Source organism: Mercenaria mercenaria, chromosome 18 (assembly GCF_021730395.1).
Source record: "Mercenaria mercenaria strain notata chromosome 18, MADL_Memer_1, whole genome shotgun sequence".
Lineage (NCBI taxonomy): Eukaryota > Metazoa > Mollusca > Bivalvia > Venerida > Veneridae > Mercenaria > Mercenaria mercenaria.
In genome coordinates, this window is record NC_069378.1 from 44283236 (window position 1) to 44302172 (window position 18937).

Genomic DNA, 18937 nt, shown 5'->3' on the forward strand with positions numbered 1-18937 from the left:
TGTTCGAAAGAATTCTGGGTAAATTGTTATTTTGCGGACATCCCTATTCTGCGGCCATGCGGCCAAATTTGCGGCCAATCTGCGACCAACTGCGCGTATTTTATTATTTTATCGATAAAACAGTTACTCAGTACATGTATTTTATGCTTATTACTGATTTCATCAGTATAAAACGTCAAATGGTTTAGATCATATCACCGAGGACAGAAATAAACCAAAGAAGAGTTTCGCCTAGCGGGGCAATATACGTCTGAAAGGTTTTTCAGAGGATAAGGAAAGCAACATTTAAAAAAGAAGAATATTCTAAGATTTTTGGCAGATCATGTGAGGGAACTGATTTTTAATTTGCTTAACATATCATTAAGAACATCTTTATTTAACCCTAATGCTGTTTTTTAGCATTCTACACATCGTCTCATCATCACATACGTACATCCCAAGTTTGAAGTCAATACCTTGATTGGTTAATAAGTTATTTTTCGGACACGAAATTAAACTTACATATTTGATCTTTAAGCTTAGCCTAATTTGTGACCTTGACCTTTGATCTTCGGAGCCGGTTAAATTACTCTGTACATTGTCTTATTGCTACCGAAGTACATGTCTGAAGTTTGAAGTCAAAACCTTGCATATTTATTTAGTTATGCTCCGGACACTAAATATGATATTAAAACAATTGAAAAACACCGCTTACTATTAAACATATTTTAATCAATTGTATAGACTTCGATCCACAGCGCAATTCATACTATAATGTTGAATCGTTAAAAGAGCTGTTCGAGCAAATTTCAGCCGACAACATTTTACAATTTTTGAAACAAATAGGTATATATCATAAAATCTGAACCTTATTTGATTTTTATTCACCACTTTTATACTTTTTAATGTTTGCATTTGACGTTTTACACTATGTATATACGCTTTTACTTTAATAGTTTTATATATGCTTTGCAATTAACGTAATCCATTTAACTTTTTCTCGGCGATATATGACCTTTTTGTGTCGATTCGCCGTAAAACACAACTCATTCATTCATTAAAACAATTGAAACGTTGACTAAGGCCAAATAATATCTTAAAATTAGCTTGAAATATGCAGATCTCTTTAAAGACCTGCTCCAGTCCTATACCTGTCACTGAAGAAGCATGAAAATCCTGACTGCGACAGTGACACCTGCTAAAATAGAGTCTATTTTATATAGTCCATTTTATATAAAATTCTATATAAAATACCTATCGTTTTGCGCGCTACAGTGTGGCGCATGGCCGTTAACTGTTACCTATTGTAATCATTGGTTGCATACACACAATAGAATTTGAATAGCCGTGGAGCAGGGCTTTAAGCATTGGCAAATATCTCAGAAAAGGCACAGACATATACATACATATATCACCACAGTATAGGCCATATGTTTATTTGTGACTGTGAGAAGTTTCATGAAACAATACATTGTATAAAATTTTCGCGAGAAGTTTATATAAAAAAAAATGTGATTTCTCATAGACGTTTTCATTATGACAATTTGCGTGAAGTTCGATACTTCCAACATAGTCTAGAAGAAATTAGGCACAAGACACTATGCGTTTTATTTACTTTTTTTTCTAGTATATTCTGAAGTTTTGGAAAATCAGGGCTAAATCAAATTCTACATGTACAAAGTGCGAATATTAAACTTCGAGAACATACTCAAAATTTCAAACTCGCGAAATTTTGACCCAGCGAAAATATGTGCTTTTACATTATTTTGTTTTTTTGGAAAGACTTCAGTTTCCTAGATTTTTATACAATCTCGCCAGGCATATACTTTTGTTTTTGACAACACAGAAAGTCACGTCAGACGACCCTCATCCTTTTCCGGAAGTAAAGAAAATGCAAGTTAACAGGATTAACTTGAAAACAAAGTCGCATTTGCATTGGTCGATCGTCAGGGTTCATGCGCAGGGGTAAACCCGTCTAAATGTAAGCGCACGGAAATATATATATATATTTTTTACTATCTCCAGAAGTAATGCAGATATTGAATTGAAACTTCACATGTGTCTTCGGGGTAATGAAACTTCTTGATAGCATCAGGTCATATTCTCTGACATGCATTATGGCCAAATCATGTCCCTTTTCGGACTAAGGAAATCCTGGTTAATGTTTTGCGTACAAGTACTTATAGCTATTACTTAACGGCATGCAGATTTGAAACTTACTTTTTATTTTTCTAGATCGGTTACCAACCTTACTGTGTCAAGTCCTATAACTCTGACATGTATTTTGGCTAAATTATGTCCTCTTTTAAAGCTAAAATTCTGGTTAAAGGTATGCATGCAAGTTACTATCTCAAAAAAAAAATGCAGATACTGGACTAAAATTCTATACATATTTTAACATTAGGGTAATATTCCTGCTTCTGGGGCAATGCTTCGAATTGTCGAGCACTGACTGTCTTACGGACATTACTAGTTTTATAGAGTAATCACAGATTAGAAGTTCTGTTATTATAAACATTTGCTTAAGATGGTACATGCATTGTAGTCATTAGACATATATTCAATGTTCATAACATCTTAGCTGGAATATTTACATGTATCTTTACTAGATTTTTTAGTTAATCAAAATGGAATTTCTGAAATTAAACATAAGTTAGATTAAACAAATATTCAAAAATTTTGAATGAATTTTCAAAACAAAAATGAGCTATTTTAGCTCTCAGTTCTCCGACCTTATTTCTTTTAAATATATTTGTATCATTTAACAGGTCTACAAGTATACCTGTGTCCTGATCTCATTACATCTGCCAATTTACAAATAATTGTGTATATAATCAAAAGATAACTTTGAATTAATCGTAAAAATAAGGAAAAAGTGTCCGATCAAAAAAAAAAAAAAAAAAAAAAAGTGTATCACGATGATGAAAGTTATAACCACGAATAGGTGATATTCATAATAACGACCTTCAAGTTTCTTTATTTCGATTTTCATAACGGTTACCCTTGTTTCGACTTATCGTTATTGTAATTTCAACTACCATCATGATCGTATTTTCGACTTCCGTGATTACAATATTTTATGTGGTAGTAGACTCAGAAATCGTTCCAAAAAAAGTTGCACTATTAGTTGAAACGCAATTAAGGTAGTTTATTAGTATGCAAATCCACGAGATGAAAAAAGAAGTATCAAAATGTTCTATCCTACCATTCAGGGAACTGTATCTAATAATACAGATCTTATTCTAGCAAAGGTAAGCCTTATCATGCTGGACACGAATGATTCTGCCTTTGCGACCAGTGTAGATCATGATCAGCCTGCACATCTGTGTAGCCTGATCAAGATCTACACTGTTTCCCCATTCAGTTAGTATCTTTTAGGTAAGCTACCTGTCGTGATAACGTTAACGTTGCCGCCAATTTATGTATACGTCGGACGTCAGATATTGACGTCATGTTGTTGAGTTGTTTATGCAGAATTGAATAAAGGATCGAACTGTTAAGACGCGTAGTACTCTATCTTACAGAAATTCCATTATCGTATGCACATTTTTCTGGTGCCGTGACCAAACAACAAAGATGAATTTACAGAAACATATAGCACAGAGAAATGCTCAGAAGAATGTTATAGACTATTATTTAGCGAGAATAGAAGACGCCAAAAGCGCCGAGAACATTTCACTGATCGATTTCAACGGAATATTTGAAAAACTCGCGTTAAAAGTGAAACAAATGGAAGAAATGAACGAGAAGATTGCAAATCTTACGGACAGCGAAGAAATTAACGAAGAAATTATACAAACCGAAAAGTATATGTTGGACTTAGACCTTAAAATGAGACACCTTAGTGACTTTAGAGATAAACAGATTCGTACAGATGTACAACAACCGCAGTTTTTCCCCACTGATGGTCAGTCAACTCTTCATGTGGAGTCGCAGCAGACATTTTCCTCTGAATTTTCGCAGTCCACAACTGACAGATCGTCACAGAGCACTTCCGGTTTTCAACAAGCACAGTTGAATGTAAATGCACATCCTTTCGTCAGTCAGAATGTAAGTAACAATTCATTTCAATTTCATAGACTGCCAAAGTTGTCTCTACCAAAATTTAACGGTGATATTCTTAAATGGCAAGGTTTCTGGGATTCCTTTGAATCAACCATTCACCTGAATACCAATCTCACAGACGTACAGAAGTTTACATATTTACAGTCTCAGCTAGAGGGCGTTGCAGCACGTACTATAGACGGTTTTGCCTTAACAAATTCCAATTATTTGAGAGCCATTAGTTTACTTAGAGAGAGGTTCGGACAACAGCATAAGATTGTACATACCACCATGCAGGCCTTGATACAACTACCGGCGCCATTGAACACGCTTAGCAGTTTACAAGCGTTCCATGACAAAATGGAAACGTACATTCGAGGGTTAGAATCAATGGGGCAGAATCAAGAAAGTTACGGAAGCCTGTTAGTGCCAATAATTTTAGACAAAATGCCACAAGAGGTCAGAAAAAATCTTGCACGAGAACACGGCGACAATGACTGGAAGTTAGAAGAACTTAGGAGTGCCCTGAGGAAAGAAGTCCGGATACTTGAAGTCGGAATTCAAAGCTATACACCGGAAATAAACGATTTCATACCGACATCGTCTTTTTACACTGGAGCGTTATCAAAGCAAAGAAGAAAGCAAAATAAAGACAAAACAGAGATAGATTTCAATACAAACAGAAAAAATAAATCAAATGATATCATTTGTGCATTCTGTGAAGAATCACATAAATCTATTGACTGTACAAGGTTTCCTGATACGCTGTTAAGAATGCAGAAAGTGAAAGAAAAACAATTGTGCTTTAATTGTTTAAGAAAACACCGGGTCATAAACTGCACGTCACAAAGAAGATGTCTGGTCTGTAAAAAGAAACATCATACTAGCATATGTAACAACAAGAGTAAAGAACACAACAGTGGCGGGAATGTTCCGGATGTACAGCCATCAAAACCGGAAACGGCAGTTCTACATTCATCTACCCAAGAAACTTCCCATGGTGTTTTACTGAAAACAGCCATTAGCAAGGTGACTTCCGGTAACATAACAAGGGATACTCATATCCTGTTTGACGAAGGAGCACAGAAGTCATTTATCACCGAGACGCTAGCACAAGAATTGCAACTATCCACATCCGGTACAGAAACCTTACACTTAGCAACGTTTGGTAACCAAGAACAACAACTAAAACATGTTGATTCCGCAACGGTGTACCTCATTACAAACCAGAAAAAGAGAATACCGATCAATGTATTAATAGTGCCTACTATATCAGTACCTATTAGTACCAGTCTACACAACACAGCGTCCCATTTACCTTACCTGAGAGGACTGAACCTGGCACATCCGGTTAGCGGCGATGAGGTATTTACAATTTCTCTGCTGATAGGAGCTGACCATTACTGGGACGTCATTGAAGATCATTTTAAATACGCGGATGTGGACCAACTGCAGTGAAGTCCAAGATCGGATATCTTTTGTCGGGACCTGTGAATGCATACTGCAACAATACTACTAGTAAGATGAACCACATATTTAACGTTATGACCACACGTGCACGAGATGAAAACGCTATAGAACGTTTCTGGTCGCTCGAGAGCATAGGTATCACTCCGTGCAAAGACGAGCATGAGAAGACGGATTACTTGGTGCAGTATCAGCAGACGTCAATTGAATTTACAGACGATAAGTACACTGCAGCCCTTCCATGGAAATTAGACCACGACCCACTTCCAACAAATTACAACATCACAAAGAAAGAACTGAGAGCACGATTCGCAGACTTAGCCAGGAACCTGATATGCTAAAGAAATATGGTGAAATTATATCAGAGCAAGAGAGACGGGGATTTATAGAAAAGATTAACGATGTTGCACAAACTTCAAATGCAGTCCACTATTCCCCACCACCCTGTGCGAAAGGAATCATCTACCACTCCTATTCGTATCGTGTATGACTGTAGTTGTAAACAGTCATCTAGTCAACCTAGCCTGAACGACTGCCTGGAGTCTACAGCACCTGTGCTGAATGAATTAACGTCTATATTGATGCGATTTCGATTGAAAAAGTACGCTGTAACCACTGACATAGAAAAAGCTTTCCTACATGTGGGACTACAAGAAAAAGACAGGGATGTTACCCGGTTTTTGTGGCTCACTGATCCTAGTGATCCTAAATCTCAACTTTGCACATACCGATTCAAAGCAGTGTTGTTCGGCGCGACGTGCTCACCGTTCATTCTTAACGCCACTATTCTCAAACACCTGGAATTGAACAAAACAAACAAAGCAGCCGAGATTATAAAGAGAGATTTATATGTGACAATATACTCTCTAGTTTTGAAGAAAAAAGAGATCTACTCACCTATTTCCGTGATGCACGTGATCTGATGAAATGTGCCAGTATGAACTTAAGATCGTGGTCTTCTAACAACTCCGAACTAAAAGCTATCGCCACACGAGAAGGAGTCATAGATAGAGATGAAGTAACCAAGGTACTAGGTATGTGCTGGAAACCGGAAACAGATTCCATGGCATACAGACATCACAAGATACCAAAGTTAGACTCTGTAACCAAGAGGGACATTCTAAGATATTCATCACGAATTTATGATCCACTAGGTCTGTTAAGCCCGGTAACAGTAAGGGCAAAATTACTTCTTCAGCAATTATGGAAAGATAAGTTTGATTGGGATGTACCGTTACCACTAGAGGTGCAAGATAAATGGAACAAGCTGGCTGAAGATCTGAACACAGTTACAGATACAGAGTTTTCCAGACAGTACATACGGCAGTCAAAGCATAAACAGACCATAAATAATTCAAGAACAAAAAGTACTCTCCATGTATTTGTCGATTCCAGTCTCAAATCATATGGAGCAGCAGTATACATAGTGAACGCAGATGGATCCAGATTGGTGATCGCGAAAAATCGGGTAGCTCCCGTGAAACCCATGACATTACCACAGCTCGAACTTATGGCCGCAGTAGTCGGCGCCAGATTAGTTCAACACGTACAAGAATCCTTGAACATTTCCGACGTCATCTGCTGGTCCGATAGCCAGATTGTGCTTCATTGGTTATCAACATCTAAACCACTGAAACGGTTCGTGCAGAACAGAGTGATAGAAATACAAACACTTACTAAAAATTACCCATGGCACTATTGTCCAACATATGATAATCCTTCAGACCTTCTAACTCGTGGTATTCCTGCTGACCAGCTCTTACAGAACGACCTATGGAACAGTGGGCCGTCATGGATACAAAACCAGTCCAACTGGCCTGTTTGGAAACCAACAGAGAATGAAATGCAGACGACAACAAAAACGCAGACGACAGTTTCGGATATCTCGTTGCCCTCCGATGCCACAAAGATGAGCGTAGTATGCAGTATAAAGTGTAGCACAAATGAAGGCATCCATCAAGTAATCAACATAGAGAAATACAGCAAATACTTCAAACTGTTACGTGTAACTGCCTACTTATTACGATTCATAAGTAATTGCCGAAATACACAGACAAAACTTACCGATGAATTAACGACAGCAGAAATCGAAAGAGCAGAGATAAGGTGGCTAAAATGTTGCCAAGAAAGTACTTACCCAGATGAGATGTCCAGTTTGAAGTCCAATACCACCAAAAGATTACCACTTGTCAAACAATTGCGTTTATTCGTAGATAAAAGCGGTATTATTCGTTGTGAAGGACGTATACATAACGCGCCATTATCCGACGTCACCAAATTCCCCTATTTGTTACCGAAGAGACATCCACTTACACGCCTGATTGTACTAGACACACATGAGAACCAGTTACATGCAGGAACGAACGCTACTGCTACCCAGTTAAGGCAGAAGTACTGGATCCCAGCTACCAGGCAGTGCGTAAAATCTATCCTCAGGAAATGTACAATATGCAGACGAGTACAAGGAAAGCCGTATAGAGCGCCAGATCCACCACCATTACCAAAAGTAAGAGTAGAAGAGTCTCCACCTTTCACTGTGACTGGAGTTGATTACACAGGTGCGTTATACGTAAGAGACCATTCCGGAAGCGTAATAAAAGTATATATATGTTTATTCACATGTGCCAATTCTCGAGCCTTACATTTAGAGGTTGTACCAGACCTGTCCAAAGAGTCATTCCTACTAGCCTTTAGGCGTTTCGTAAGCCGGAGATCAGTTCCGAGGGTCATGATGTCAGACAATGCTACAACGTTTACAAGTGCTTCAGAAAGCTTGAAACATATTTTCCAGTCAACTCAAGTCAGAGAAACATTAAGCAGAAAAGGCACAGAATGGAAATTCATTCCCAAACGAGCACCATGGTATGGAGGATGGTGGGAGCGACTAATAGGTCTCACAAAAATAGCGCTGAAGAAAGTTGTAGGATGCTCCCTTGTTACCATGGAAACACTTCAAACGGTAGTTACGGAGATCGAAGCCATGCTGAACGACAGACCGTTAACTCAGATGTCATCAAGTGTCGATGACATGGACCCACTAACACCGTCACACCTTCTCTACGGCCGGAGACTGACGTCACTTCCGTATAACACAACTACCTTAGACTTTGAAAATTCATCCAAATTTGACGAACATTCTGCGGTTACAAAACAGGCAAAATTACAATCAAAGCTCCTTGACCATTTCTGGAAACGGTGGAGAATGGAGTACTTAACAGCATTACGTGAATCTCACCGTAAATCAGGAACGAATGAACAGATGATAGCCGTGGGTGACGTAGTACAAATCCACGATGAATGTCCACGGAACCAATGGAAACTAGGCGTTGTTGAGCAGTTAATTACCGGAAGAGACGATCGTACCCGAGCTGCTACAATTAGAACTGCGAACGGAACTACAACCAGACCAATAGTGAAATTATACCCACTAGAATGTGTGAACTATAGAAACACTTAAACATTACGAGTGTAATGTGAAGAGATGTCAGATTCATTAATCATAGTTAGTTATTATTGCGAAGTGGTTCATTTTCATAAATTCGCGAATATACTGTGACAGTTAAAAAGACACGCTAATTTGAAGTTTATTTTAATTCAAGCATGTTTAGAGTTGTACTATTCCTTAATACGAAACCGTGACTGGTGCATTCTGCAGGATATTAAATGTGATTTTTTTTGTAAATTTTTAGATATTTCCTTTATCTGAGCATTCATTTTACGAAAAGACACTAGAGATATCATTATGTCATGGTGTTTTGCAAAATATATCATTTAGCGGCCCCCAGGATGTCGTGATAACGTTAACGTTGCCGCCAATTTATGTATACGTCGGACGTCAGATATTGACGTCATGTTGTTGAGTTGTTTATGCAGAATTGAATAAAGGATCGAACTGTTAAGACGCGTAGTACTCTATCTTACAGAAATTCCATTATCGTATGCACACTACCCTTTTAACAGTTAATGGTATTGTCCAAATTGAAAGGCGGACAAGTTCATTATAGAAATTTCGCAAGGTAATGGTTAAGGATTTTGTAGAATAAACACTAGCAATAAACTTAAGGAGAGTACGGTGTCATACAGACACTAAATAGAAAAATGGCGCGAAAAAAATGGTATCGCAAATTGGTGGATACAAATAGTCCTCAGTTTTTTGTGTTTTCGTTTTGCTTTGTAAAGCTATTTTCCTTTATTTTCCTTATTTTCTTTGTACTTTTTTTTTACTAAATTCACATGACAAATGTATGCTTGACAAGTAGGTAGTATTTTCATAATGAAATAACAACATGACAAAATTTTTCATGGAAACTTAGATCATACACCACCAGTATAATTTCAACGGTGAATTTGGGGTCTCATTTTTTAGCTGATTTTGCAGTTTGTGTGTTTGACTGAAATTATTTTTCTTGCATCAAACATGACCCCCACTTTTCTTTTTATTTTCGTTTAGCACTGACATTATTCTTCAAGAAAATATAGGTTACAGACATTTAAAATGGGTCCGGATGCGTGCTGCGGCCATTGGAAATAGGTCATTTTCATAAAGAAAAACAACTATTTAGTGTGTTTTTACGAAAACGGACGTTTCATGTAATGGTGCGTCTGTCCGTCGTTTTGTTCGTCCGTCTGTTCCCCGTCATAATTCGTGTACAGAGCGTTACTTTATAAATAAAGGTATTAACTTTAGACTTGGCATAGGAAAATGGCGGTGAGGTGATGTGCAGAGCACTTGTAACGGCTCTGTAGGTCAAAGGTCAATGTCACAAACTGCGTTAAAAGTAACAACTGAAATGCATTAATAATGAAATTCTACATGTATGCACACAGAGAAAGTACGGATGTTCTATTTAAATGTACCACGAGTGTTGTGACTTTAAATAATCATTTCACAACTATTTTTTTCACATTCAGATATATAATAAGTAGACGGACATCATTCCTTTCCATGTTTCAAGAACATTCAATTTGAAAGTATCTTAATGCAAATTTGCTTTAGGAAATAATTGCAAGTTATAACTAGAGCTATCACTAAAGGTGATGAATGTAACCCCCGCATGCACTGACACAGTACAATGCAATTTGACGCACACAAGATTGCATAATTATGTGGACTGTATGTATATAGACCGTATGTATACAGTATTGTAACAAAAAACAAAGGCCCATAACTATGCAGAATATTTATCAAACAGAACGTTACATGCACCATGCACAACTAGGGTTGGTACTGTTCACTTATGTGAAGTTTCATTAAATTGTGTGCAAGGGTTCGGAAGATTAGGCGCGCACAAGATTGCATATGCAGACTGTATGTACATAGTATGTTAATAAGAAACAAAGTCACATAACTCTATTTTTATTGTTGAAATAACCTAAGATGCCCCATGCACAACTACTGTTGTTACTGATCACTTAATGTGAAATTTCATTAAACTGTGTCAAGGGGATGAGGAGAGCTGGTACGCACAATATAATGTCTACCGACAGACGGAAGGACGGACGAACGGACAGGCAGACAGACAGACAAATTGAAACCAGTATACCCCTCGTTACAACTTTGTAGTCGAGGGGTACAATAATATGTTCTTTAAGACATGTGCCCCTTGCCGGCGGGGGGATAGAAAATGCTGGCTGTATCTCCATGCAGAGGGGTACGACTCCCCCGAAAATGGAGCCACCTGTTTGCCGTGGGTGGCGGCCCGTAAGCCGGAGAGGAGGGTCCTGGATGTTGAGGTGCCCCATGGCATCCCGGGGAGATGATGCGTACTTGTTTGCATGTGCGCATCTTCTTCCCGGGATGTGGGTGCCAATACACATCTTTGGCCTCTAATTCGGTGTAGACGTTCAGGCGGTCGTATAGGCCCGGTACGATCAATCGGCTAGTCATGCCAAACCCTAGGAAATCTCACCTTAACGTTTACATTTTCTATCGCTTATTTCAAACTGCATCTTTATGTGATAATTTTTATATTTTCACAAACACAACTTTGGAACAAAATACGTTACACAAAACCTGTCTTTACTCTGCTCTATTGTCACATTTTACTGCACTCAATAAACATCATATTACGTTCACACAATGTATTTAAAAATTTATATTTCATATTTTACTTCAATCTATTTTTTCCTAGAAGGCGGTGGCTTAGGGCCAATCGGGTGGGTAGAGTAACAATCCCTTGAATCCCGTGATTGCATTTCTGCAATACGGGTTGGTGATATAAACAAGATTGTAAAATACCTGGCCGATTTATATCACTACAGTATCCCTAACATGTATGAGCTGGATATCCGCTCTGTTTTCATGTTCCATGTTGGACTCCGCGGCGGGTGGGGGCTGCGAGTGACGAATTTTAATATTTCAGTATGGAAAATCAAAATAAAAAACGACCGCATACCGAAACGGATTCTGACGGCATGGAAGGTGAAAATTCTCATCAACCTCTCACATCAAATATGGCTTTTCCAAGATTCCTACTCATTCAATCAAATATCGAAGATTTCAAAATGACAAGTATCTCACCGTTTGCAATTGAGAAAACAATAGAAAGTATAGCTGGTGTTCCTAAATCAGTTAAAAAGTTGCGTACTGGTGATCTGCTCGTTGAAGTTGACAGAGCAGCACACGCTAAAAATCTACTTGGCATTACATCCTTCTTTAACCATCCGTGCAAATGTATACCGCACCGTATTTTGAACTCCTCAAGGGGGGTCATTCGGTGTCCCGATCTTGCTGGGGAAATCAGAGGCGGAGATTGTTAAAGAACTTACTGCTCAACACGAAAACAGCTGCGAGACGCATCAAAATAAAAAAGTTAGGGAAAGAAATCCACACCAACACTATCATTCTAACATTTGGCATTCCGTTCCTACCTTCTTTTATAAACATTGGCTATCTACGTACAAAGGTTACTACTTACATACCAAATCCTCTTCAGTGTTACAATTGTTTCAAGTTTGGTCACAACGAAAAGACCTGTAAAGCTGACCACATTTGTCCAAAATGCTGCCAAAATGGATATTCTCACGAACATGACACCTGCAAGTATCCAATGCGTTGTGTGAATTGCGGCGAGCCGCATTCAGCTAGGTCTCGAGATTGCAAGACATGGAGGATTGAGAAGGAAGTTCTCCATGTCAAATTCACACAGGGTGTTGGATTTCCTGAAGCAAGACAAATTGCAAATGCCAAATTCGTATCTCCATCACTGACATCGACTTATTCTTCCATAACAAAATCTACATCAAACAAATCAACTCAATGTATTGATGCGTCTACGCAAACTGATTCTGTGCCCGTTCCAAATGCTCAAAACGAAAAGCCAAAAGTTCCAGCAAAACCTGTTCAGACACCAGCAGTTCAAAATGCAGCTGCTAAACCAAGGCTGCCACCAGCTGTACAAAATGTTCCAAACTACGCAAATTCACAATCATCAAAGCAAAATGCTACATCAACTACTAATCAACGTGGGGTGAGTCAAACACCCAAACAAAAAATTGACTTGAGAACTGATGGGTTTGGAAAGGGATCGGATGATCCCATACAAACCCATAACCGGTTCCCTCTTGATTTGAACCGGTTGACAGGGGAGGATGATGACGATCCGCCATTATCTGCTCCGCCGAGTTTAATCAGCACAAAGGAGGGGAAGATCAAAAGGTTCCCTACTCCTGAGTCAATGCAACACTAATACTCTAAATTTCCAGTCGTTCAATTTTTGTTTGCCATTGAAATGGAAAGTACAATTATCCAGTGAATTGCCGTGGACTTAAAGCAATTATAATGAAATTCTCCTACTCTTATCAAAATATAATCCTTCACTTATGTGCCTTAGTGAAACATTTTTAAAGGAAACGGACAAAATAGCTTTCAAAAATTACTCAGTGTATAACTTCATAAATACTAACACTAATAGAGCTTCTGGTGGTACATCTATTATTATTAATAATGCATGTCCTCACAGACAAATTGTTCTAAATACAAGTATTCAATCAGTTGCAATAAACGTAACATTACATCGACCAATTACTATCTGTTCGATTTACATACCTCCCAAATTTAAACTAAATCTTGAAGATCTTGATGATCTTATAAAACAATTACCACAACCATTTTTGCTTATGGGAGATTTCAATGGTCATCATGAATTTTGGGGCTGTTCTGACAGCAACACTAAGGGTCAAATTATTGAAACTTTTATTGAAAGAAATGCCCTTTGTTTGTTAAATGATAAATCCAAAACTTATCTTCATCCTGCAACAGGTAACCTTTCCTCGCTTGATTTGACAATTTGTCAACCGAACATCTTTCTTGATTTTGAATGGAAAGTACTGGATGATTTGCATGGTAGTGACCATTTCCCAATTATTATTTCAAATACTTCTAATCTGCCATCAGACCACCCTTCATATTTCAAATTTAATAAAGCTGTCTGGAAGCAATTTGAAACGCTATGTAAAAATGATTTGACTTTGGAGAATTTTACTAATTTTTATGATCCTATTGATCGGTTTTCAGTTCTTCTGTCCGATATTGCTGACAAGTCCATTCCTAAATTTTCAAGAAATGGTAAACATAAAAATAAGCCTTGGTATAATGATGATTGTAAGACTGCTGTTCGAAAACGTAGAGCGGCCATTAAAAAGTTCAATATACGGCCGACGAAAGAAAACCTACAATCAGTTAAGATTCTGAGAGCAAAAGCTCGCAGAACTATAAAACAAGCAAAGAAAAAATCATGGCATTCATACGTTCAAACTTAATTCTAGGTCATCGTTTAAAAAAGTCTGGGAAATGATTCGCAAAATAAGTGGGAAAAGGAAAATCTTCAAATGTTTCCCATCTTACAAAGTCAGACCAGTCTATTGCATCTAGCAAGGAGGACATTGCCATACACTTGGTAAAACTTTTTCAAAAAACTCTTCATCAAACAATTTATGATAAAAGGTTTCAAAACATAAAATCGACTAAAGAAAGTAAACCTTTAAATTTTGATTCAAATAATGATGAAGATATAATAACCTTTTCACTCACAGAATTGCTTGACGCTTTAGATAAATGTCACGATACCGCAGCTGGTCCGGACCAAATTCATTATCAACTCTTGAAACATTTACCACAAGAATCATTAGACCTCCTACTTGAAATTTATAACATTACGTGGAAAACTGGCATTTTTCCAGATTCCTGGAGAGAAGCTATAGTTATTCCAATACCAAAACCCGGGAAAGATAGCACTAACCCCAGTAATTATAGACCGATTGCACTTACCAGTTGTTTATGTAAAACGCTAGAACGTATGATCAATTCTAGACTAGTTTGGTATCTTGAATCTCAAGGCCTAATTACAAACTTTCAAAGCGGTTTTCGCAAGCAGCGCAGCACAACTGATCATCTTGTTCGACTGGAACATTTTATTCGTGATACATTTGTTAAAAAAGAGCATATAGTGTCTGTCTTTTTCGATTTAGAAAAAGCCTATGACACTACATGGAAATATGGTATTATGAATGATCTTAACGACTTAGGTTTAAAAGGTCGTCTTCCAACATTTATATCGCAATTTTTATCAGATCGCAATTTTAAAGTACGTGTTGGTTCTACCCTTTCTGACTCTTTTGAGCAAGAACAGGGAGTTCCACAAGGTTCTATTTTATCTGTCACACTTTTTAGCATCAAAATTAATAATATTGTGAAATGTTTGTCACCAGGGATAGATTGTTCATTATATGTTGATGACTTTCTAATATGTTATCGTTCAAAAAATATGCGTACGATTGAACGCCAATTACAGCAGTGTTTGAACAAAGTTCAAACTTGGGCGATGGAAAATGGTTTTTAAATTTTCCCAATCAAAAACTCAGTGTGTCCACTTTTTTCAAAATTTCGGAAACAACATTGTGACCCTGAGCTTTTTCTAAATGGTACAAAAATACCCGTTGTTGACGAAGCAAAATTTCTTGGTGTTATTTTTGATAAAAGCTTTCTTTTATACCACACATAAAAAACCTGAAAGCCAAATGTTTGAAATCGTTGAATCTTTTAAAGGTAATTTCAGATACTGATTGGGGAGCAGATCGCAAGGTTTTGTTAAGACTGTATAGAGCTTTGATTCGATCCAAGCTAGATTACGGTTGTGTTGTTTATGGTTCAGCCAGAAAATCGTATTTACAGATGCTGGATACTATTCATAATCAAGGTATTCGTATTGCTCTTGGCGCATTTAGAACATCGCCTGTTGAAAGCTTGTATGTTGAAGCAAACGAACCCTCCCTTTACACGAGACGTGAAAAACTGTCATTACAATATGCTCTGAGGGTAGCTGCCAACAAATCCAATCCTGCTCATAAAATCATATTTAAACCCAAATACCAGGATTCGTATGACAGAAAACCAAAACAAATAAAACCTTTTGGATTTCGCATCAGCAATTCGATGAAGGAAACTGATTTTGAATTTGATGATATCAAAGAAAACTTAGTTCTGAATACACCACCATGGACTCTTAGTTCTCCAACAGTTCTTTTTGATATGAAAACCGCCTTGAAAAGTCTGAAACAAACCCTTGAAATATTCAAGTCCAAATATAATGAAATCAAGTCGACTTACAAAGATCATTTTCCAATTTATACAGATGGTTCTAAAGTGATTCAAAGGTTGGATGTGCCGCCGTTAGCAATCTGCATCAATCAAAATTACGCTTGCCAAATAACGCTACAATTTTTTCAGCCGAGGCAAAAGCTATTGATTTGGCCCTTAATTTTATTTCAGAATATAATGAAGAAAAGTTTATCATCTTTTCTGACTCACTTTCTGTATTACAATCAATACACAACCGTCATACAGAAAATCCTCTCATTCAAAATATTCTTGTCAAGGTTCATGAACTATCTTTTAAGAAGTCCATCATATTCTGTTGGATTCCTAGTCATGTTGGTATTCATGGAAATGAGGATGCTGATACCGCAGCAAAGAAATCACTTTCATTAAATCAATCTAAATTGAAATTACCGTATACTGATTTTAGGTCAAATATCAACAAATATATTTTAACTAAATGGCAGTCTTCATGGAACAATGCTTCGTTCAATAAACTTCGTGAAATTAAACCTACTTTAGGTGAATGGCACCAGGGAAATAGATCTGTTCGCAGGGAGGAAGTTGTTCTTTCTCGTTGTCGAATAGGTCATACTCGGTTAACTCATTCGTATCTTTTAAACAATGAAGATCAACCTGAGTGTGTACCATGTCAAACACCGCTTTCTATTAAACATATTTTAATCAACTGTGTTGACTTCGATCCACAGCGCAATTCATACTATAATGTAGAATCGTTAAAAGAGTTGTTTGATCAAGTTCCTGCCGACAAAATTTTGCAATTTTTGAAACAAATAGGCATATATCATAAAATCTGAACTTTATTTGATTTTTATTTACATGTTTTACTTTTTTATGTTTGCAATTGTCTTTTTACGCTATATATGTATATACCTTTTTACTTTAATAGTTTTATAGATGCTTTAAAATTAACGTAATTCATTTAACTTTTTTTCTCGGCGATATATGACCTTTTTGTGTCGATTCGCCGTAAAACCCAACTCATTCATTCATTCATTCTTTAAGACATGACAAATACTAATGTGAAAGACTCTCGCAGCTTTCATTTTTATGCACTGTACACATTTAATTAGACTAGCTCCTAGACTATGATATATCTTTTTTTTACATTTTTATGATTACATGTAGTGAACTGAGCCAGTCTATATCCTATGTCCAATATCAATGTCAACACCATTCCTCTGTGAAAATCTCTAAAATAGACTGGCTTCTGTCTCTATGAAATTAAATTCATCAAAAAAGGAAAAATGTAGAAACATATTATTATCAGTCTAGTGGCTAGTCTAACATTTACTGTACTAGTATCTTGTCAGACTCCACATACGCTTGGCGCTCAGTATTAAGAGGGCAGTGCTAGGACTGGTCAGCCCGGTGCCAGTATAATGTGACTGGGTTGGGTATTTTGTCACATGTCTACGGCGTGACATTCCAGTGAGGCAGCACTATAAAGTTGGGCATTGTGCTCACTGCTACAACAAGACACCGTTGTTTATATAACTGAAAAAATGTGAAAAAGACGTTAAACCCGAAACACACACACACTCCACATACAAGGTTGATTGGTTATTAATTACCGAAAAAGCGTTACTTTAGAGTTACCTTAATAAAGGCAAAGCGGACCAAACTGGAAAATATGCGGAAATATCTGTCACCGAGATCATGTTTCATGAGAACAACACTAATTGCTTTTAAAGTTACTTGTCCACAGTTTGGGTGGACATTTTCAGCATGTTCATATCCACCAAGTGTGGCTAAAATTTAGATATGACACTGCTTAAAAAGATAAAGTGGGTTAAAACAGTTTGATATTGTTAAACAATGAAAAAAAGAGAGTTTACTTTCTGTATGTCGAAAAAGTAAATTAACTTTATAGCTCTTTGCTTCTGCACAATACCTTTTTATTATTAATAAGAATATCTGACAAAAGTCTTATAAATTGTGAATATATAAGTTTGCGTCACTCGCCACATTCAGAATTCTCACTTTTATGGAATTTTGAGAGAAAATATTAGTGAATCGATTGTTTATTATTACCCCCTTTATCACTTTACCTGAATAAGTGCATGCTTAACATCGAAATTAGTGATTTTCTTCGTTGAATTTAAAGATTTATAACGGCTTTGCTTATAGGGATATATAGAGGATATTTGTTTGTTTTGAGTGAATATGGAATATATCTCACTGAGAAGTGAGACAATTTCAAATATTTTCACAAGCGCGTAGCGCGAGTGAAAATGTGAAAATTTTCTCACTTCGAGGTGAGATATATTCCATATTCACGAAAAACAAACAAATTTTCTTTTTATTTTATGCTCAATTACGTTGAGATGTGCATTTTGCAACTATTTTAATCTCAGCGCGGGAAACAGACGCACGTAAACAGACATGACGTCAGACGTGCTGTGACGTTACAAAGAAGCATGCAACATAAAGTTCCATTTTGTTTTATTTTTTGCTGCCTAACGGTATGAAATTCTCTTTAAATAAAATAATTTGAATCGAGAAATATACTATAAAGAACAAAGTGCGGCTACAATTTTCATCCTGTTTTAAGCAAATAATTTAAAATTCATACACAATGTAATGAGGGGGCGGAGCTACATCTCTCACAGTGTGAAAATATAGATTTCATATTTTCACAGTGTTAGTGATGAGATATGAAAATATTTAACTGATAGAATACAGTATTTCATTAGTTAGCATAAAATAAATGGTTGCGATATTTTTTATGGAGATGAAATACACAAAATAATTCAATTCTTTTTCAAACTCTTATTTCCGATAATTGTTCTAAAGGATTTAAAAATACCAAGACAACACATTCTTGACTAG

General features: G+C 36.9%; 3 protein-coding genes across 3 annotated transcripts; all 3 read left to right on the forward strand.

Moving 5' to 3' along the window:
- Nucleotides 1-3555: 3555 nt before the first annotated feature.
- Nucleotides 3556-5481, forward strand: LOC128550556 (uncharacterized). Its single transcript, XM_053529803.1, has one exon. It carries the CDS (start codon nucleotides 3556-3558, stop codon nucleotides 5479-5481), a length of 1926 nt encoding a protein of 641 aa, XP_053385778.1.
- A 410-nt stretch (nucleotides 5482-5891) lies between these two features.
- Nucleotides 5892-6413, forward strand: LOC128550557 (uncharacterized). Its single transcript, XM_053529804.1, has one exon. The coding sequence runs from the start codon at nucleotides 5892-5894 to the stop codon at nucleotides 6411-6413; it is 522 nt and encodes a 173-aa protein (XP_053385779.1).
- Nucleotides 6414-6427: 14 nt separating this feature from the next.
- LOC128550558 (uncharacterized) lies at nucleotides 6428-8947 on the forward strand. The gene has a single exon (XM_053529805.1). It carries the CDS (start codon nucleotides 6428-6430, stop codon nucleotides 8945-8947), a length of 2520 nt encoding a protein of 839 aa, XP_053385780.1.
- The last annotated feature ends 9990 nt before the right edge of the window (nucleotides 8948-18937 follow it).

Coding starts and splice junctions, on each gene's coding strand:
- LOC128550556 (XM_053529803.1), top strand. CDS start 3,556: ATGAATTTACAGAAACATATAGCACAGAGAAATGCTCAGAAGAATGTT.
- LOC128550557 (XM_053529804.1), top strand. CDS start 5,892: ATGTTGCACAAACTTCAAATGCAGTCCACTATTCCCCACCACCCTGTG.
- LOC128550558 (XM_053529805.1), top strand. CDS start 6,428: ATGAACTTAAGATCGTGGTCTTCTAACAACTCCGAACTAAAAGCTATC.